Below are 22,913 nucleotides of genomic sequence, written 5' to 3' on the forward strand. Positions count from 1 at the left end.
TCTGATGCTTTTTTCTGGAGCAGTGCCCCACTCACGGGTAAATTATCAGCCCTTGCATTCAAAAACCACTTGAACAGCGCCTCTTCCACGACTTCAAAGGCAGGAGACCGCAGCTTCTTCCAGCTACCTTTCACACCACATGCGACAGCTCCAGCGATGACTTCTTTGCTGCTGAGGATTTGTAGAAAGGGTACTCAGCGCGATGCCGAACTCCTTGACCACTTGAGTTTTCTTCGTGCCTGACGCAACAGCCCTAATTATGGCTGCCTTCTGATCCAAGGTGATAACTTTCCGTTTTAGCTTCAAGCTGCTGCTACTGCTGCTGCTGCTGCTGCTGCCATTCATTTCTCTTTCATGAAACTGGTGACACGGCGGAAAAAGCACTTACGGACAGCATGCGGAACAACGCAAACAAAGGCGCGCACTCGACTGGCAGTGCGCATTGCACGCCACGGACGGAGTGGCTTGGCTGCTTGGCCAGTTTGGCTTGGCTTGGAGCATTGTCAGATGGATGAGGGGCCACTGCGGGAGATTTGAACTGTTGCATCAGAGGGCCGCACCGCGTTGCGCAATTTAAGAAATTTATATGTTGTGTACAAAGTGGCTTGTTAAGTGTAATTTTGGAATTAAGATTTTTCATTATATCCGTAGACCAATGCATCTTTTTTCATTAATACGAAATTTTGAACACATGGGTTTTTATGGGGACTTTCAAGGGGAATTACAATTCTTTCGTTTGATCCATTATTTTGTTACAAGCCGTTTCACTATAACGAGATTTAAGTGTACTCCATTACTAGAGGACCATGCGCTGTAACAGTTAGGGTCGGGCATGTAAAAAGGGATAGCTGGCCCATGCCGTCGTCCAACTCATCCATGCTAAGGACGTTGTTGAAGGGAGGAACGTGTTTTCATTGAGAACAAGGAGTACTGGGTTTTATTTGCAATATCTACATCAAGAGTGGACAATGTTACATCTCGCTAAGCATGAGGTCACTGGATAGAATTAGGTGTGACAATCTTCTGAACAGTGTGTCAGAGAGGAATGAAAACAAAAGGATATTTTTGACGAGAACGAAAACGTAGGCAAAGCATTATTTATTATTTTGTTTCGGAGCGAAGCCGAAATATTTTTCATCGGTTTTTGGTTCAAGTGGAAAGTCTGCAATCCGAAGCAGCCAATGTCGGGCTATGTTACAGTTGGCAGGTATCTCGGGTAGGGATAATACGAGCGTTAGCCGGTCAAACGCTCCACTAACCTAAGCCTGCCACTCTGTGCACTAGCAGATAGGCATTCTAGCAAAACCTAGGGCTTGTGCCCTGAAGAGCTTATTTCGTTTTCTGCCAGTATTACACTTTGTTACTGAATTCTTATTGTGTGTTTATGTTCGTTTAAGTTTGTTTTATCACAACAGCAGTCTCTCATTTCAGCAAGTACTCTCGGATGACATGACTCAAGGCACTGAGCATGATTTCATTACTCATTTGTTGAGAAAAATAAATACTATGTATTTATCGTTACTTTACTTTCAGAATTTTTGCGTGCGAACAAAATTGTTATAAACCGTTACTTTCTTCTTTTTTTTTTTCGGAGCAGAATTGCAACAGAACTTCTTTGAGTGGAATGACACTAGAACCAGAACAAAAAACATTTCGTTGTGACACCCTGTTTCTGAAGACAAAAGCTTATGTCTAAAGCAACTGGAAGTACTCCCAATTCTCCACACACCTGATTGTGTAGATCTTCTCCACACAAAAATTAATTTTTGGTTGCCAGTTGCCTATTTTTCCTCAGCACAGTGAACCATAGCTAAGCCTTCCTGAGGACAGACCACTTCGTTATAATCGCGAAGCCCACGCGTCGTACAGCCAATTTCGGCCACCTACTGATAAGAAAGTTGCTTGGATATGGCTTTCTAAAATAATTCATTAACTTATAAGTCAATATCTCACCAGATTTGTTCTTGGGCTAGTTCCTTAATATTTGATCAAGCCATTGCAGCCTAAATAAGACAAGACACAAAACAAAAGAGATTGGACATTGTGGGTGCCACTAGCGCGTGTGGTGCCCTTTGTGCCCTTGGCTTCATCTGTTCTGTCGTGCTGCCAATAAAAGTTGCTGGTCGCTAAATAGGATAATTTGCTGATAAACAGCCAAATGAAGTGTTAAGGGGTCCCTGAGCAACGCCTCAGGCTTAACATAGTTTGCAGGTAGCATACGCTGCTGTAAACATCTCAGTCAAGTTTTGCTGTCATACGCAGTGCGTGGAGCTCGCAAGCGGATAGCGAAGTCACCTTTCTCTCTAACGCCCTCTTTTCAACAGAAAGCCCTCTCCTCGCTCTCTTCTGGATGCTTTATTTCATCATCCCCTTAGACGGCTACTATTGGCTGATAGCTGGCTTCAAGCTGTGGTCAGGTACATGGCGTACATATCGCGCGGTGCCGCCACAAGTCCACTGGCTAAGCTCACTGTGGCTCGCTGAGGACAACCGCGTTTGGCTTATGTTTAGTGCATCATAGGCACGAAAGCCTCATCGAGTGCACGGCATCTGCAGTGACCTGAGTGCAGCTGTGGCCAGCAGCCAGTACACACCCATTGAGCCCGATGTGACACTTCAGAGCCTGGTGCCCATGGTGGACGACCCAAAGCCCAGCGAGGAGAAGAAGCCTTCGGAGGCAACGCGTGCACTCCTTGAGGAGAGGGCACGTCTCACTGAGCAAGTGGTGCTTAAGAACCATCAGCTGAAAGAGGTCATCGACGCCCTTCGTAACATCATCTGGGAGATCAACACCATGTTGGCCATGCGTAGAAGACATCTCCAGTTTACCCATAGGATCTCATCACAGGCCAAGTGACAGGAAATGTAAATTGGAGTGCTAGCTTTATTTTTTACTGCAGCAGTAGTATATGCGAGCCGAGTAACTATGGAGTCAGCCAGCAACAATGAGCGTTGGTGTCGCACTTCGAGGCTGTTTGGAGGCAACCTGAGTGCATATGCAGGCATGAACGGTGGCGGACAGTATTAAAAAATGAGAAGCTCACAAGTTGCGGCTCGCAAGTTCACATCCAAAATTAAATTTGAACTGCGCACCACGGTGACATTTAGAAGGCGGAGCGTTGTGGGCATTGCCCACTGTGCCGGAGTCTTCACAGTGCAAGGCTTTGAAGAAGAAACGGGAGCACAGTGGTGGCTGTGTTAGGTTGCCAATAACTTCGCTTATGCTGAGCGCATTGAGGTACTTATTGTAGCAAAATATTTCTAAGATAGCCTATTTTCCCTTCGATAAAAAGTGGTTCAGGGCCCTTTAAATCTACGAACGAAATTGCTAAAATGGCAACGCTGTGGTGAACGTAGTGAAATCGGTCTATTGCTTCACCTGTGATGCAACTGTATCAATGCCAAGGGCATGGACTTGTTGCTTGGCTCTGTGCAGGTAGTGAACGGGATCTCCCTGATGGCCAACCCCAGCCCGGTGAGCCTAGCAAGCGTCCAGGCTCTGGGGCAACCTGGCGGGACTGCCTCTTCGGCACTCCTCCCACTCCCTGCAGCACCCGCTCTCAGTGCCCCTGAAGACCTGCCTTCACCACCGCGCTCCTCCTCTTCTGCCTACTGATGATGGGACGTCAAGCTCATCCTCCGCCTCTTTTCCACCACCACTTCTTGCCTCGCAGATCTGTTAGATGCCTCATTTGAAACCTGAAGTGCGCCAATTGCCCACTTTCTTTCCTCTCCAGTTGACAGTGCTCTTAGGTTTCTTCTGCCTTTCCACCTGGCATTTCTGCATATCTGTGAACATCTCCAGACTGTGTCTGCGAGTTGTTTTGCTTGCACAGGCCAGTCAGACTTGTTTCAACCCTTTAGGCATCTCATCTTACCTTGGGCCAGTGCTGCTTACGTGTGCCTTAGTGTGGGCTTTTCACACGAGCAGAATGTATGAAAATGTTGCGCAGGTTATTGGGTGACACTCTGCCTAAAATGTTTAATGCTCGACAAGGTGCCTTTTTTTTTTTTTTTTTTCATTCTGCCAAAGTTAAACATCAGTCTCTTGCTTAGCATACTTTTGTACCTGCAAAACAATTGGGGTCCTCCTGCCAAGTCTCACTTTTTTTAAGTTATACATATTTCTTATTTGCCTGTTGCACATATCACAATTCTGCCTCTTTAGTTGGATTACATCAAGAGGTAAACATTACTTGGTATGAAAAATAGCAACACACAACTAGCTAATGAACAAATTCAGCTTACTACACACCACACATTTCACTTGTGTTGAGGATGGTTGGCGCTCAAGGGATCACCAGTTGATAAGAATTCTGAATCTATCATCAATTTCAACATACATCCTGAAAATATACCTGAATATGCATTTGTATTCCATATATGTTTAAGTTGTGCAGTGTACAAGGAAAATTGTCTCGGAATTCTTTTTTCAATTCGGTGCACGTTTTTGGGTGCCAAAATATATAATATACATATTTGAAAATTGATTGTAGTCTCAAAATTCTTACCATTTGATAATTTTTGGAAAGATGACTGGCTTCAATCCTGAAACTGCCATGTGTACACTACAGTATTCATTACAAGATTTATATGTGCAGTTATGTTAATTTGTTAAATTGCACATGAGGATCTGCTGGGCAAATAATGCTTGTATTGTCAAGTGATCTGACTGAAGAGGCACAATTGTGTTGCCTTCCACTTGTGAAATTTAAAAAATCTGCACACCCCTTAGAAATGGGGAGGGCAGGTGATATGTGCCCCTGTTAGCACATATGGTTGATTGACATGCTGTTCAACTGCTCTGTCGCAAAGATTGTGCAGTGATGTTCTGCATTACACTGCAGTCAGTTTTAGGTGTAATTATTATAATGTAAAATGTCCCGTTGAATGCTATTTGTGGAAACTAGTAGCATTATACAAAGTTTAAAAGTTTTAAGAACCTTTCTTACAGAACTAACATTGATCAAAGGGTAAATCTGCATCTACGTGGAAGCTTACTTTTAAGACAAAAAAAAAGAATGCTTTCTTGCAGACTTTTACCTTTCTTGCACCTGCTTCTCAAGTGTCTGTGGTCGCCCTGGCTCTAGGTATTTGTGTGTGGAATGCGTGTTCTTTTATGCAGTCGTATTTCAGCAGCATCACTCAAGTATTTATTTCAACTACAACCTCACTGTTCACAATTGCAACACTGTGTTGAATAAGCTGCTGAAGTGACGCACACTGTTAGAAATATTGCACACCCTCTATAGCCATGCCATGTCTTTTTTGTACATGTTTTCTCGCACTTCGGTGCACGTGCCGCACTCAGCTTGCAGCTGGTGAAAAGCTTGTTGTTTGCACATGTACATTGCAGCTCGCCAGCAGGACCTGCGATGTGAGATGTATGTCTGCATTCAGTAGGTTTGCAAAATTTTCATGTGCAATGGTGCCAGCGGCATGGTTCGTGTCCACAACATGGTGGCAAAGACACCTTACTAGGCGTCTGGCCATGCTGAGCTTTGAATTAAATCCACAGCTTATTCTTTCCAGTCAAAATTGCACAAATTATGAACATTTAAACTTTCCTTCTGCAAGTAACCTACTTTGCAAAACCATAGAACACGAAGCATCACTCAAGACAACGCTATTCCTAGCTGTTGTAGAAAATTTTCAGTTTTAGACATGTACCGCACAAAGTTCCGCTGCTTTCTTTCTTTCTTTCTTCACATGGAGTGCAGCTTCGGCACGTGTCAGAATTTGTCCAGGCAATATACTTAAGAGGATACAATGTCCAAGCTAAAAGTGTGAAGGTCCCCGTCTTTTTTTTTTTTTTTTTTTTTTTTCGAAGCTTTAAAATTTGTACTGAAGGGATTTCAAAGTCAGTGGCATACGAAGAACTTATTTACCCATATTTCATGTGTGTATCCAAACTTGTTTTTTACTCTGTCCGTGATCGGTGTTCCTTCTTTAGAGGCTCACACGTACTGTGCCTGTGATTATGGCGTGCAGCATCACTCACTGACTCAGTTGCTGTTTGCGCCTACTCTTGCTGTTACTGTGGTGCCAGAAAGTTAGCATAAACTGTACAGTTGCAAGTATCGTTCACGGCAGATTGTGATACCGTTTGCCTCCTGTGCAGGTATTTTTGTGTAGCTTTTTTTTTTTTTATGCAGTACAAAAGAATATTTTTAAAAACGACTGTGATTGACAGCTAGTCCATTTGTGTGTCATATAGCTATTAAAAAATTATTGTGGTGGGCTACCGATGACTGCGTCAGTTGGCCTTGGAAGTGAGCAAGCAGATGCAAGGGGCAGAACCCACAGAGTACGTCAAGAACAATGCAACTTGTCCACAGTGCAATTATTTCTAGAAGGATCACCTTCGCTCTGTCACTGTACGCACACATGGAGTACTGTACGCAAAGTTGGTTTGTGTTGTTTGCGAGGATAGGCTTGTGTGATGTGCAGAGAAGCAGGCAGCCACACAGTCAAGTGCCTCTCTCATGTTAAGAAAAGCCAAAGAAAGGTGATGCGCGAATGTGTGCAATGTTTGTATGACACTTTTTTTTCCTTGCCGTCCCTTGTGTTGTCTTTTGTTTCAACCGTGTACGTGTGCCAAGTGTCCATAGAATATTATTTCATCACGTTGTGCTGGTCATGAAAAGTATGCAAAAGAAAAGACTGGTCATGATCTCAGGTTTTTGCCAGAAGTGGGAGTGCTGTTTCTCGGCTGATTTTCTTGCACATGTACTCAAAGTGCAAATGTTTAGAGGTTTTTTTTTTTTTTTCCTCCTGAATTTCATGCAGTTTTTTCTTCCGTGAGGCAGAGCAAGTGACTTCTCATGTATGAAAGATGTTCTGGCATTGTAATGTGGTACTGACTACATTTTCCTCATGCCAAATATTTTTATTCGTACAGAAAAAAGAACAATAGAGCATTTTTTTATCTAGCATTTTTATACAAGTGCTTTTTCAAAACGTAAACTTTGTTTTTTTAGCATCAAGTGGCTGGTGTGAAGAAAAAATTATCTTGGCCTCTCTCTGCCTCTAATATACAGGAGCGCCGTTTTGGCGCACTCAGAATTACTGTTTACTATGTGGAGCGTGTATTTGCTGGTATAGTAACAATAAAAAAAATGAGTGAGCGTAGTCGGTGTTTATTTGTTCTTAAATTGACCAATGCAAAATTGATGCTGGATCTGACAGTGCACTGTATAAAGTTTTCACAAGCCCACCATGTGACGTTCTCTCAACGCCTTCTATAAGGATTCTTCGTGCAAGCAGTTTTCAGGTGGCGTGAAAGTTACTTTGCAAACCTGTTTTCAAACACCGATTCTTGTAGATGTGTCACTCAAGACTTCACTCCCAGATTTTTGCCAGATTTGCAACAATAGTGTATTGTCATGTGTTCATATTTATGTCCGACAACCACAGCAATTTGTTTATTCTCTGTTCTGCTAGCATAGAAGTGCGCCCAGGTATAGTTTTTATATCATGATAAATGATACATTTCATTTCACGACCTAGCTAATTTGATTCCCCGATCGTGGCAGGCGCATCTGATGGGGCTGAATGCAAAAACTATTGTGTACTACATTTCTGTACACATTATATTATTTTTTCTCCTGTCATTAAATGTGTCCTGCTGTCATTAAATGTGCACCAAGAGAAAGATCTTCATGAAAGAGAATTGACTGGGTTTAACGTATCAATGCCGCCAGAGCCCAAGGGCTCGTGGCAGACGCCCAGGAAAGATGAAGCCCACCCTATTAACTTGCCAAAAAAATAAATTTTCACTACCGCCACAACCGTCTAAATGCAGCATATTGTGCATGCTACAAGAAGTGCCATAGTGGAAGTCTCATGCACATAATTTGACTTTCTGAAATTAATATTAGTACAGTTTGCTTTCCAACACCATTGAAATGGCAGCCACTGCAGCTGCCAGAATCGAGTTGCTGGCTTCATGCTCAGCATCATGAGTACCACAGCAACTGTGCCGCTTCCATAAGCCCCACAATGCAACCATGCCACTGGAAGCTGCGTAAGGGCCACTCGCATCTTGTCATTATAAACAGTTTTTATGACACATTGTAGCTCCCAGCCGTCGGAACTTATCTGCCAAGTTGCAGTCATCTTGGCTCAAGGCAGAGACATAATCATAAGTGCAATGAAAGACAAAGGACAGGGAGAAACAGCCTGGACAAAGCGCTAAGTTATCTCCTGGGTGTCCCAACTAACTTGAAGCAAGTAAAAAGAAGAAAAAGTAACGCCTAGCTTGTGAGTGGATGCTAATTTTTGGCGACCTTCAGGAGCAGCCGTCAGTATTTTGCGTTGCTATTCATCATCAGCAGCAGCCTGTTTTATGTCCACTGCAGGACGAAGGCCTATCCTTGCGATCTCCAATTACCCCTGTCCTGCACCAACAGATTCCAACTAGTGCCCACGAATTTCCTCATTTCATCGCTCCACCTAGTCTTCTGTCGTCCTCAATTGTGTTTTCCTTCTCTTGGTACCCATTCTGTAAACCTAATGGTCCAACGGTTATCTAATCTGCGCATTACATTACCTGCCCAGCGCCATTTCTTTCTCTTAATGTCAATTGGGATGTTGTCTGTACCTGTTTGCTCTCTGATCCAAACCGGTCTCTTCCTGTCTCTTAACGTTATGCCTAGCAATTGTCATTACATCGCTCTTTGCGCACTCCTTAACTTGTTCTCAAGCTTCTTTGTCAGTCTCCAAGTCTCTGCCCCATATGTCAGCACTGATAAAATGCACTGATTCTACACCTTCCTTTTCAATGATAATGGTAAGCTTCCAGTCAGGAGCTGGCAATGTCTGCCGTGTGCGATCCAACCCATTTTTATTCTGTGAATTTCCTTCTCATGATCAGGGTTCCCTGTGATTAATTGACCTAGGTAAACGTACTCCTTCACAGACTCTAGAGGCAGACTGGCGATCCTGAACTCTTGTTCCTTTGCTGGGCTATTTATCATTAGCTTTGTCTTCTGCATATTAATCTTCAACGCCACTCTCGCACTCTCTATGTTAAGGTCCTCAATCATTTGTTGTAACTAGTCTGCATTGTTGCCGAATAGAACAGTGTCATCGACAAACCAAAGGTTGCGGAGGTATTCGCCGTCGATCCTTACTCCTAAACCTTCGCAGTTTACTAGCTTGAATACTTCTAAGCACGCAGTGGAGCATTGGAGAGATTGTGTATCCCTGCCTGACCCCTTTCTTTATAGGTATCTTCCTGCTTTTCTTGTGTAGAATTAAGGTAGCTGTAGAACCTCTGTAGATATTTTCCAAGGTATTTAGGTAAGCGTTCTGTACTCCTTGATTACGTAATGCCGCTATGACTGTTTATCTCTACTGAATCAAGTACCTTTTCGTAATCTACAACAGCCATATAGAGAGGCTTATTATACTCTTTGGATTTCTCAATAACTTTATTAATGACATGGATGTGATCGGTTGTAGAGTATCCCTTCCTGAAGCTCGCCTGTTCCCTTGGTTGACTAAAGGCCAGTGTTTCCCTTATTCTGTTGCGAGATTATTTTGGTAAATATTTTGTATATTACTAGAAGTAAGATAATGGGCCTATAATTTTTCAATTCTTTAACGTCTCCCTTTTTGTGGATTATAGTATGTTTGCATTCTTCCACTTTTCTGGGACCCTTGCAGTTGATAGACACTTCGTATAAAGAGCCGCCAGTTTTCCAAGCATTATGTCTCCTCCATCTTTGATTAAATCGACTGTTATCCCATCTTCTCCTGCTGCTCTTCCTAGGCCCTCCTGACCTCATCGCTAGTTATAGGAGTTCCTGTATCTTTTTCATTACTAATTCTAATTTGAGGTATCCTGACTCCTCTGGGTACTGTACAGGTCAGTATAGAATTCTTACGCTTCTTTTACTATATCTTCGAGATTGCTGATGGCATTACCCTGCTTATCTTTCAGTGCACACACCTTGGTTTGTTCTATGCCAAGTTTCTCACTGATTTCAGGCTGCGTCCATTTTTTACGGCTTCATTCTTTCTCGCGTTATAGTTCCGAATATCCCTTATTTTCACCTTGTTGATCAGTTGTGACAGTTCTGCGAATTCTGTCCTATCTCTTGAGTTGGACACTTTCATTTTTTGTTGTTTATTAGGTCCTTTGTTACTTGGGAGAACTTGCCTATAGGTTGCCTTGGTGCTTTTGAAGCCAACCTAGTTACGGTTTCATTCATCAGCTCTATGTCATCATCTCTCTGTTCTAAGGCTGGCTGCGTATTTGTTTGCAACTACCAGCCTGAATTTGTTGCTTTTACGCTTACTGCCTCTAGGTTGACCTGTTTTTTCTTGACTAATTTTGCTCTCTCATCAAATTAAGGTGAATCCTAGCCCTCACTAGCCTAAGATCACGGCACTTTACCCTACCTATCACTTCTACATCCTGCACTATGCTGGGATCAGTGGAACATATGAAGTCTGTTTCATTTTTTGTTTCACCATTAGGGCTTTTCCAGGTCCACTTTCTGTTGCTACGCTTGCTGAAAAAGGTGTTCATTATTCAAAGCTTATTCCTTTCTGCGAATTCTCCCAGCATCTCACCTCTAGCGTTCCTAGAATAGACGCCGTAGTTGCCAATTGCTTGTTCACCAGCCTGCTTTTTCCCCACTTTTGCATTAAAGTCGCCCATTACTACAGTTTACAGAGTTTGCACTTTTCTCATCGCTAATTCAGCATCTTCATATAACTGATCTACTTCCTCATCATCGTCACTGGACGTTGGAGCATAGGCTTTTACTACCTTTAATCTATACCTCTTAAGCTTGATTACAACTACAGCTACCCTCTCATTAATGCTGTAGGATTCGTCACTGTTGCCCACTATGTCCTTATGGATTAGGAATCCTACCTCGTATTGCTTCTTATCTAGGAGACCTCTATAGCAGAGGTCTCTATCAGTGTGTAAATAACATTCTTCATTTATGGCCACAATGTCAGTGCAAGGTTTATAGAGCACATCTGACTAGCCCGTCGAAAACAGTTGCTCAGTATGGTGTTTTAAATGCACTCTACAAACCACGTATGGATATTGCGGCTATATAAAGGTAGTTTGTTAATCTACAAATTGCTCAATGAGAAAAATAGTGACTTTTTGAAGAGAAATAACTCTACATTTGCAGTTTGATGTGCACAATTTATTTGCTCTGTTAGCTTGGACACCCAATGTATATCATCGCCTTGTCAAGCTGCCCATTCTGTCCTACACCGGTGCGGGAGCCACCCTGAGCAACGTAGTGGGATCTACTATGTAGACACTAATGTTTTGTCTAATGGGTACTGCAGCTGAGAGCAGAATTGGCGATATGTCTGATAGCGGCATCAGTGCGAGAGATGAAACTTGTAGCAAGATAGAAATTTCTGTCCTCGATGTGTTTAAGGGGTGACGCGGCTTTCTCATCGCGAAAAATTGCCAAAAAATCGGTTTTTTGAAAATCACATTTTCAGTTTCTATAACCCTTTTTCTATCTGATACCCAAATATCATCACTGTAAACCACTTAGAAGTGCTCTAAAAATTCGTTCCATCAGCCAAGGTGGGGAAAAATCTCGCGGAAATCGAGAAAGAACAGCGTTTTTCAAGCCGCAATATCTTGGGAACGGCGCGACCGAGCGCCGCCATCTTGGTCTCGTTGGAAAGTGCATTTCTCCGTTTTCAAATTTACCGCTTCAGCTATCTCCTCCATACAGAAACAAGCGCACGAAAAGCAAGTTATTGAAGGCCGTGCCGCCCATACAGTTTCTAAAACGTAATTTTTGTAGGAAACTCTATGGTGCCGCCCGCCACGGGACTTCCGCGCGGTTCGCCTTTGGTCTGGTGCTCGCGTCGTCTGCTCGGCTCTTTGAACTAAAAAAAAAGAGTACACTGTACTTTGAACCTCGCGAGTATGGACATAATATGGACGTCTCCACTCGCTGTAATCTCGACGTGTCAAAACGGGCGCTACGCGAACATCACACAGTACACTCTAAGAACGCTTTACACCCTTTGGCTTGCCCCTTCTGCCACACAAAGATAATCGTCATCTGCCTTGATGCGTTTCCTTTCTTTATCGCTGCGAGCCCAGAACTTTCCAGTAACGAATGGCACGCGCGTTATCAGCATAGAACAGTTTACACCCTTTGGAGTGCCCCTTCTGATAACGCGCGTGCCGTTCGTCACTGGAAAGTTCCGGGCTTGCAGCGATAAAGAAAGGAAACGCATCAAGGCAGATGACGATTATCTTTGTGTGGCAGAAGAGGCAAGCCAAAGGGTGTAAACTGTTCTTAGAGTGTAGTGTGGCTGATCCCTATGCTTGTGGACGTTTCAGACTCGCGGTTAAGCATTCGGAGCATCATTTACTAACTTATAGCGAGATCACTAAATATTACTACTTGGGACGTAGGCAATTCCCAGTGACACACGTAAAATTGCTCAGGCAGTCACGCTACGTTTACTGCAAACCGGGACGTACCCCACTCCGTATTTCATAAATAAAATTCACCCCGAAAGAGAAATTGGGAAAGAATGTAACGTGTGCGATGGCATCATCGACATCAGACACATGCTGGCGGGCTGTCCCGCGACTTTCGCCGACCCCGAAGAAATGTGCACTCTACACTCTTAGAAAAAGTTACACCCTTTGGGGCGTATCTTGTCCCACAACAATAATCGTCATCTGTCTTGCCCGCGTTTCCTTTCTTTAACGCTGCGAGCCCGGTACTTTCCAGTCACGAACGGCATGCACGTTATCAGTGTGACGCAGCATTCTCGACAGGAAAGTAGCGAGCGCCGAGTTTCAAGAAAGGAAACGCAAGCAAGGCAGATGACGATTATTGTTGTGGGACAAATATACACCCCAAAGGGTGCAACCGTTTTAAGAGTGTAAGAACAGTTTACACCCTTTGGCTTGCCCCTTCTGCCACACAAAGATAATCGTCATCTGCCTTGATGCGTTTCCTTTCTTTATCGCTGCAAGCCCGGAACTTTCCAGTGACGAACGGCACGCGCGTTATCAGAAGGGGCACTCCAAAGGGTGTAAACTGTTCTATGCTGATAACGCGCGTGCCATTCGTTACACTCAAAGAACAGTTTACACCCTTTGGCTTGCCCCTTCTGCCACACGTACAAAAATAATCATCTGCCTTGATGCGTAAATTTCCTTTCTTTATCGCTGCGAGCCCAGAACTTTCCAGTAACGAATGGCACTCGCGTTGTCAGCATAGAACAGTTTACACCCTTTGGAGTGCCCCTTCTGATAACGCGCGTGCCGTTCGTCACTGGAAATTAGTTCCGGGCTTGCAGCGATAAAGAAAGGAAACGCATCAAGGCAGATGACGATTATTTTTGTGTGGCAGAAGGGGCAAGCCAAAGGGTGTAAACTGTTCTTAGAGTGTCTAAAAACAGTTTGCACCCTTTGGGGTGTATATTTGTCCCACAACGATAATTGTCATCTGCCTTGCTTGCGTTTCCTTTCTTGAAAACTCGGCGCTCGCTACTTTCCTGTCCAGAATGCTGCGTCACACTGATAACGCGCATGCCGTTCGTGACTGGGAAATACCGGGCTCGTAGCGTTAAAGAAAGGAAACGCGGCCAAGACAGATGACGATTATCGTTGTGGGACAAATATACACTCCAAAGGGTGCAACTGTTTTTAGAGTGAAGAGTGTACACTCTACACAACTGTGTGTTGACAAAGGTACACACTCTAAAAACAGTTTGCTCTAAAACAGTTACGCTAAAACACCCATGATACACCCTTTGGAGTGTATGTCTGCCACACAACACTCTAAGAACAGTTTACACCCTTTGGCTTGCCCCTTCTGCCACACAAAAATAATCGTCATCTGCCTTGATGCGTTTCCTTTCTTTATCGCTGCGAGCCCAGAACTTTCCAGTAACGAATGGCACGCGCGTTATCAGCATAGAACAGTTTACACCCTTTGGAGTGCCCTTTCTGATAACGCGCGTGCCGTTCGTCACTGGAAAGTTCCGGGCTTGCAGCGATAAAGAAAGGAAACGCATCAAGGCAGATGACGATTATTTTTGGGTGGCAGAAGGGGCAAGCCAAACGGTGTAAACTGTTCTTAGAGTGGAGATAGTGTAAGAGTGATAGAGTTTCTCTCTATATTATGAGAAACTCTATGAGTGATATTATATGAAGCAATATAATAGCAAGTGCTGGTAGCGCAACACACCGCCCCGTTCCTAAAGGGACGCTCATAACATCCATCCACCCATCGATCCAATTATTTTAGTGCAATAACTAGAAAAAGTGTCGAAAAAATTGTTTTCGCATGAGTTTATTCTGTTTTTTTGCCAACTTTCATAAAGCAAATACGGTTCGGACATCTATTGCACACCAGCTGTTTCCGGCGCTGCAAGCGCGCATGTCATGAGTTCGCGAGTTTCAACGGCCACAGCGAACTTTCGCGAGAGTTTATGTAAAGATGGCTGCTGCAGCAGTCGTAGAGAGGTCTAGAGTGACGGTGAACTTAGACAAAAATAAGGACCCGCCTCCTTTCTTACCGCCAGGTGGGTGGAAAAAAATTCTTTCATTTCAGTCAAGTTTTGTTTCCCTGTTATCTACTTCGTTTTAAGTCGCAGTAACTTAATTCGACAGAGGTAGATCGCGGTGGTTGTAGGCCTAACCCGTCTATTAGTATGGGGCACCCTGCTCGTTGGTTCCCGTAGCCGATCACCGTTTATGGGGTCTTTACGTCCTCCAACGCCAATTCGATGGGTTACAAAGTCAATTGAAGATGCATTGCATTGAAACTTGGGCGAAGTGACGTTTGACAAGGCTGACTGCACGCGGGTTCGGCATATTCGAACACACGCGGGCAGCATGAGTTGCTGTTTTCAGTGCTGGTCAAACGCACCGCCGGCGAACCTGTCCAGTGAGTGGCGCACAGCCTACGTTTCATCACAACGCGTTGTTTCCGCCTATATATTTTTGAAGTTCGGAAAAAAGCTGAAAAGAACCACTGGCTTTAAAAATTGTCTATCGTGCAGAGCCTCGTTTGGTCGCAGGAGGCTAAATTCTCCGTACAACCTAGCACCACATTGCGAACAGCGACAAAGCAGCTGAACTGTCGTGTTCTCGGCTGTCTGCTGGCGTTTTGATCACGCCGGCTGCGTAAAATACCGAGACTGGCAGAGTATTTTGTGCACGTGTTACGAATGAGCGCGCCGTTTGTATTTATTATATCGCCGGAGCGGAGCTTGCAGTGCGTCTTTAGTAGGACGTCGATTCATTCATGCGTGTGCGTAGACGGCCACAACGAGAAAATTAAAAGAATTTACGGTCGATGTGCGATAGCCTATTGAGTTTATTAAACGTGAGCTCTGTGCGGACTCTAAAGCGATCCGTAACCTAATTAATGTCCCTTGTCGCTGGTACCTCGACGTCATGAATGTGCCTGTCACGGTGACGTCGGCGCCGACAGCTACGACCCCCGCGCCAAATGTTTATTTCTGGGGTTCGCCGGTTGCGCAATCATTCACCCGAATCGTGTTTGTTGTCGGTATTGTCGCTTGAGGTTTGTATGGGAGCAGACGTAATTCGTTTTTGTTGTTGCGGGCCCCTCTACAATGGTTGTCTACCACGAGCTTATGGACCACGGTAATTTACATACTGCAGGCGGTGGTCTTACGGTATTTCAGTACCTTTGTTGGCCGCGCTTATGCCAAAATTGGCGGCACAGGCGGGTGGGTGATTTGTCGCTGTGTGGCTGAGCGAATGACGTTCCACTTCTGGACACGAGGTCAAGGCTTCGGTTGCCGGTTGCATGCGTTCGCAGGAGGAATGCATGCAAACAAGCAAAAAAAAAAAGTTTGTTTGCTGATGTTGGTGTACGGTAAAGAACCGCAGGCGGTAGAAATTATCTGGAGTGCTCTGACAGTGACTTGTACAATCCAGGAGCATTTGTGTGATGTAACAGTTGGCATTGATTTGTCCTGAGGCAACAGCGAAATGAAATTCGAACCGTGAAAATATGAGGCTTAAGCTTAGGATTAAGCGCACACTACGCCGAGATAAGTCTGAGCAACACAATCTAGGCAGCTGGATATTTTACTTTCTTGCTAGGTTTGATATATTTATCTTGTCATTGTAAGATTCTGCAATTCTTGGTTTGGTGTGCTGATCCTCTCTCCTTCCCGCCATATTCCTCATATATGACCGGAGCAGTCTATGCCTGATGCAGTGCCTGTTGTTGATTTGAAGTAGCACCCACTGAGGAGTCAACTGAAGATGAAGATTCACAGGACAGAGTGCAGAGTATCCTGGACCTTGGGCAGAAGCTCAGCAAAGAGGGCAAAGCTAAAGGTAACCAATGCTGCTCTGTGAATTAATTGCTAAATGTGATCAGTGGATTATGTCTTGTCAAATACTGCAAACTCTTAATGATAAAGATCGCTTGGCATCAAAGGACTTGCACCATGTGAGGGTAAGCTAGGTGAGTGTGGCAAGCTGGTACTGAAATGAATGTGTACCATGACCTTTGCATGTGCGTATGTATTGCTGTGGAAATGAAGAAAGTTGCTCAATTTTGAAGTATTACTTTTCTTTGATAGCGTCATTTGTATTGTGGTTGGCAGAGTGCGTTTCCAATGGAGGGACTCATTCTCACACTTGTATCTTTACAATTTTCTTCTCAGAGCTCGGTAACCTGATCAAGAACACACGGCCATTCCTTAACTTGATCAGTAAAGCCAAAGCAGCCAAGTTGGTTCGCGCCCTTGTAGACATGTTTCTCGACATGGAGGCTGGCACGGGTCTTGAGGTGAGACTTCTGGCATTTAATTGCCCCCATTTCAGTGTGCCAAGAAAAGGAATCTGATAAGTGTAGCCACTATTGAGAGAAGCATGTTTGTTTCTCTTTCAGGTATAATTAATTCTAATTGGTCTGAGATACATTGCTCGGGTGCAAACCATTAGAGTGTAACCTTTTCAGGCACTGCATGAATAATTATACTTGCAAAGGTAATGCCTCAAAGTAAGTTTTGTTAAGTTGTGCTACAGTTGTCTTGAGATTAGGGCTGAGCGATTAATTAGTCTTGCAATTCATCTAGTAGTGCTTCTGAATGTATTTTTCTGATCCCAATTAATTGGTTGATGTTACATGATCAGGCAAACGTCGCCACCAATGTCTCCATTTCATTAGCTTTAGCAGTAGCAAGGAAGTGTTGCGATTAAGTTGGTGTACCTGTCGTGTGCACTGCACTTCAGGTCAGTGGGAAAACAGTGATCGTATTTGTGAGTTTTATATACTTGACGTATGTATGTGCACTCAAGCAAAGTGTCACTGATGTGATATTAAAAGCAACTGTGCATTCAGATTGTTTTTGTTATTCAACTTCTGTTAACAAAAACCATGAGTGTTTGTTTTCTTTAGCTCATGCATGTACATCTGCAGATCCAATTGTTCAACTAAAGGGTTTAGATTAATTGGGCTAACCTTTTTAATTGATGCCTAAATTGTCCAGATGAGCTAGTACTACTGTGGAGTCAGCTTTCTTGTTTATATGCTCAGTAAGGTGCAGTTTAGGTGCTGTGCATGTGACTGAAATGTCTTTGACCATGTAGAGGGAAAGGAGCTGATGCATCTGGTGACACTGAATAATCCGTTGTCTAGGTGGAACTGTGCAAGGAGTGTATAGACTGGGCTCAGCATGAGAAGAGGACTTTCTTGCGGCAGTCCCTAGAGGTGTGTATGCATTCTTTTCCCTTTTCTGCTTTTTTTTAAGGTTTAGGCATTGCAGACAAGTTTATTCTGTAGTTCATGCACCGACACTTGTCGGCAAGCTATTTCACTAGATGCTTGTAGGTGTATATTTTGCATGTAGGAATGTTGCTGGTTTTAAGGTACAAAAATTGCCACTGCTGCATTTGCACTTACTTTGAACTGTGTGTAAATGTGAAAAGCTTCATTATTTTTTAATATTTTGTTTATTTTGTAGTGGACAATTATTACCAAAGGCTGTAGATATCTGCTATTAGGTGAAAGTTAAGGGAAGTTGACTAGGCAAGTAGTTGTTTCATTGACAGCTAAATGACAGCATTGGTCAGGTGTAACTTCACTAGATGGAGGCATAGGCAGCAGGTGCCTAATTTAATAAAACTACATTGCATGCTGCTCTTGCATTTGTTTCCTTCTGTGAGAAACTCGGTAACATGATTAAAGCACCACATATGGTTAATAAGAAACCCTACATCACTGTAGCAGTAGTCTGTGTGGCCTCCTGTAAGCCTCCTTGCAGCAGGCAGTTTCAGCATTAGTCTAGCAGGCAAAGGTACTGCATGTTGCCAAGACGTTGGTGCAGTAGCATGTCAGTGTATATTTATTTGCCATTTGCCAAACACATGAATGAAAGGGTGGTTGTTATGGTCTGAATCGTATATATTTGGCAAGCTACTGCCAGTCCCATTTCTTGCCAGATATTGTTTGTTTTACCTTTTCAATCATAATTCAAGTTGCCTGCTGTGCTCGGCTTGTGTTTTCATTCTGCTGCACCGAATTGCCACTACAGCACCAGCGCATTGGTGGAGCATGCTAATTAATGAATTATTGTGGCTGCTGTAGCTAGCAGCAGTAAAACAAGACTCTGTATGGGTATTTGGCCTTGGAGGATGGCATAGCACTGCAGGTTGTGCAAGTACCCTTTTGTGGCTGATGTGTGTCGCTACCATCTTGCAGGCACGGCTTATAGCCCTCTACTATGACACCGGACGCTACACTGAAGCTCTTCAGTTAGGTAAGCTGATTGGAATCTTAGTTTGCTGTGTTCCTTAACATGAAACTCATGGATGCAGGAAGTTTCATACCCGTGCTCCCTTGGTCATTCTGGGTAAAGGAACTATTAATGACCTTACCAAAAATGGTTCACAACCCTGTCCAGATTGCCTTGATGGCTACATTTGCATGTGCACATTAAATGTACTCAGTGTAGGATACTTCAGCTCCTCAACTTGGTTATACACAGCATTTCGGTTATTTTTCTTGTTAATTCATGTGACTAACTTCAGAGGTATCCCTTCGTTACAGTGCCATGGAGTTGACAGTGCATCAGTGAGGGCGTGTGAGAAAGATTTACCCATAAACACTCAGTGCACTTTTGAAAGTGCAGCACCATTTTCCTTTGGGAATAATTACGGAATAAACATACCGTTTTCCTTAGTATGCTGCTTTGCTAAGAAGGGTCTTGTCAGAATGACCACCACATTATATTTTTTCTCAGCTGCATGATGTCTTATCTATTGACCAGAAAAATTCGAGAAGTGCTGAACAGAGTAAGTACTACTGTGTGCAGCACTTGTTTGTTTATCACGCATAGTGTTTGCTTCTCAAAACTTTTTTTTTAAGCTTCACAATAGAATGCCATGAATGATGAATCCATTACAATTTATATATACAATGTGTCTTTGTACCGTGGCTGCAATTTTGCATGGGCTGCAATTTCGTACCGATGTCTTTTCACAATGCTAATGCCTTTCTGCGCTTTTCGCATTCGCAAGTGGTCAACAGACCATGCACAGTATTTTTTGCTGTTACAAAGCTTTTACAGGCAGTTGCAAGCACAAATAGAGCATAAAATGTTGATATTTTATAAAGATAATTTGTAAATAAGGATCTTTAATGCGTGATTTTATTAGAAATTGTGAAGTGGGAAAAAACAAACTGACAGAAAATGTGTATTCATCTGCCAAACGAGATCAGCTATGAATAAAAATGTGACACCCACATTCGGTAATCAAAGGTGGGCCCCATCTCATGATAGGTCAGAAGCTTCTGACAGAAATGTCACCCAATAAATCATGTAACAGGATTTTTATGCTAGAAATCAACTGTCATCACAAGAGAGGTCTGTGAAGTTCTGTGTGCTGTGCTTTACTTTTGTATGCCTGCACCAGTCACAAAATATCACGCGTTCATCTGTATCAATTATGTCAGCACCGTGTGTGTCTGGGAAAGCAGCACCAAAGGCCTTTCTGATTACCTGCAGAAATCATGCAACACGCTTGAGTAGTAAAAATACCTCCCAACTGATAAATTATTGCCATTAAAATGCTGATTTTGCCATCAGAAGGCTAAAGTGGGCCTTTGTAAAGCTTCGTGTAACCAATGAAAGTAAGCTTTCTTGTTTCCCAATTATAGCATACCTTTGAGGACCTGCATCCGGTTTTGCTCCCAAAAAGTACAGCATCGTAGCATTTGAAATAACAAAGCACAATTCATGAAACTTTCACAATGCAGTTACAATGTGAAAGGACCATTGGGTGCCAAAAATTAAAAGAATTCAGCTCAGAATTAAGTGAGCTTTCAGCAAATTATTATAGTTTTTCACCCCTTGAATACAAAAATCACAGTTTAACAAGCCACAAGTTGCTTTGATTTAGCAAAAACAAGCAGCCGCTGTTCGGGTAACAGGCTCTCATGACGAAGATGATTGTGATGATGTCACATTCATCTCTACATATTCATATCAGCGATGTGCATGATTTCAATATAGCGCTTACGTGGCACTCAAGGAGGGCGGCGTTTCTACGAAAATTGAAACTCAGATTACGGTGCTGCTATGCACACTATTGAGATAATAACTTCAGCAGTCGAATTATATTCAAGTCTTCCAAACCACTTCAGATCTTCCAATTCTAGAACCTCTTCAACGTCCCTTTAGTGGGTTAAGGCAGCTGTGGCGTAATTTCTTTTGTGTAGACTCTTTTTAATTTTTAAAGGCTGTGTGATATCATTTTGTATAATTCTGACATGGCTTTCTTTCCTTTTCTTTAATTTTTCTATTCACAAGACGCTCTAGAGTGTATTGTGATTAGCCATCTCAGTCTGATCTCACACCAGCATTCAGATGGTCAGTCAGTCAGAGGTTCTCTCTGTGTGTGTGTTTGTGTGTGTGTGCGTGTGTGCGTGTGTTTGTGTGTGTGAGAGAGAGAGAGAATGTGCATTGAAATTAATATGAATGCCGTTGGGCTGTCAATGAAAAAACATTTGTATGAAGCTGTCTTCCTGCAATGATAAAGTGCAAAGGTAGCAAAATTATTGACTGAGGCTCAACGAAACTCACTTGGCAGGTAGCATCATTGTGGTGTCCCAGCTGTGTTACTGAAAGAGACATACATTGCTTGCAGAGCAGATCACAGTGACGTGTGGTAAATGTGCTGAATGCAGGGAGCAGTCTCCTAAAGGAGCTGAAGAAGCTGGATGACAAGAACCTGCTGGTGGAAGTGCAGCTGCTTGAGAGCAAAGTGTACCATGCCCTGAGCAACCTGCCCAAGGCACGTGCTGCCCTGACCAGTGCCCGCACAACAGCCAACGCCATTTACTGTCCCCCCAAGTTGCAGGCAGCCCTTGACTTGCAGAGTGGGGTGCTGCATGCTGCTGACGAACGTGACTTCAAAACGGCTTTCTCCTACTTCTATGAGGCATTTGAGTGCTACGACTCGGTCGACTCTCCAAAGGCAAGTTAGCATGTACATGAGCATGCATGTCTTGACATTTAGGACGACCTGTCGCGGTGGCTCACTACTATGGTGTTGTGGTGCTAACAACGATGTTCCGTGTTTGATTCTTAGCTGCGGTGGGTCGAATACTGATGAGGGCTGGACTCATAACCGCTTGTGTACCATGCATTACCCAAATCTAATGCACACCTTTCTGCAGAGAAAATGGGCCCATAAATGGCCTGCAGATTGCACTTGGATACTGTTTGTTCATTTTGTGCACCACTACGATCTTGAGTGGTATTTTCGGCCAAAAACTTTATGAGGTACTATCAGTTTGGCGAGATTTTGCACAACTCAGCGTTGTATGCATTGGTGTAATCGGCCCCAGCATTTTTGGGACTTTGCCAAGCTTCCTATCTGTGCAGAGTACCAGAAACGCTGCCGGACGCATACTTCAACAAGTCTGATGCAGAGGCTTGCGAAACTGATATTGTTGTCCTCCAAAGTATTCACCCAAGAATACCACCCCTGTGTGCTTGATGTCTGTAGCAAATTGTGATGACAATGCACCACTTTCATTATGAAAGCTTATTTCAAAGAAGTCATTTTCGTCTGTGAAGGTAAATTCCATCTCTTCATGCAGTTCATAACAAAGAGCTCGGCTGGAGATTTTCATTAGCAGTGGAGTACACATGACGCGAACAGCCTAGCCTTCACTCAGTGTTCTGTGATGTGTGGTGGACTGCTGCTGTAATGAGTGAACAGTTCATTTGGTCTTTCATGGTCTTGCAGTAGTATGTGCTTGCTTGTATGCAAGGATTCTTTCTTGCATTCATTCAACATGGAGAGGCCCTTCTCTCTTCATCATGCAGGCCCTCATAGCACTCAAGTACATGCTGTTGTCTAAGATCATGCTGAACTTGCCAGAGGACGTGCAGTCCATTGTCATGGGCAAACTGGCACTGCGGTATGCGGGGCCCCAGGTGGAAGCTATGAAAAGTGTTGCCAAGGCCAGCCATCGCCGTTCACTCGCCGAATTCCAGGAGGTATGTGAACACTGCATGTAGCTGTGACATTGAAGTTAGTGCATTGCATACGTGAAAGAAAGTTGATTGCATTGAATTTCGGTTTGGTCAACAACAGTAAGAAGAGATCAACTAACCACATGTGTGTTACTCTCTCTGCACTTTGCACCACCTGTGATGGAGTCACCTTGTCTTTCGGAAGTTATAATTATATAGAGCTATATTTAAATAGAACTTATGGTGCTGGCGGAATAATACATTAGTGACTTATATAATGTCTATAGCATAGTCGGAACACCTCTACATCAAGATGTCCTGTCTAAGGAAGGATAGAATATAGTATTTATTCGATTGCAACATGACTTTTCATTACTTTCATTGCTTGAATTCGACCCTTGCATATATCGTAA

The 22,913-nt window shown here is 43.5% G+C and overlaps 2 protein-coding genes across 2 annotated transcripts in view; both read left to right on the forward strand.

The window, feature by feature from the left end:
• Positions 1–22,913, forward strand: part of Rpn6 (regulatory particle non-ATPase 6) — a 113,841-nt gene that overhangs the window by 74,173 nt on the left and 16,755 nt on the right. The window contains exons 12-17 of the mRNA XM_075680289.1: positions 16,244–16,345; positions 16,678–16,802; positions 17,655–17,726; positions 18,717–18,774; positions 21,204–21,493; positions 22,351–22,524. Of these exons, the coding sequence (XP_075536404.1) occupies positions 16,244–16,345; positions 16,678–16,802; positions 17,655–17,726; positions 18,717–18,774; positions 21,204–21,493; positions 22,351–22,524 (821 nt within the window). The remainder of the gene's footprint in view (positions 1–16,243; positions 16,346–16,677; positions 16,803–17,654; positions 17,727–18,716; positions 18,775–21,203; positions 21,494–22,350; positions 22,525–22,913) is intronic.
• On the forward strand, positions 1,182–3,430 carry LOC142573327 (mediator of RNA polymerase II transcription subunit 30-like). Its single transcript, XM_075682993.1, has 2 exons — positions 1,182–1,199; positions 2,522–3,430. The coding sequence occupies exons 1-2, from the start codon at positions 1,182–1,184 to the stop codon at positions 2,855–2,857; spliced, it is 354 nt and encodes a 117-aa protein (XP_075539108.1). The 3' UTR covers positions 2,858–3,430.

Source organism: Dermacentor variabilis, chromosome 2 (genome assembly GCF_050947875.1).
Source record: "Dermacentor variabilis isolate Ectoservices chromosome 2, ASM5094787v1, whole genome shotgun sequence".
In the NCBI taxonomy this organism is placed as follows: Eukaryota; Metazoa; Arthropoda; class Arachnida; order Ixodida; family Ixodidae; genus Dermacentor; species Dermacentor variabilis.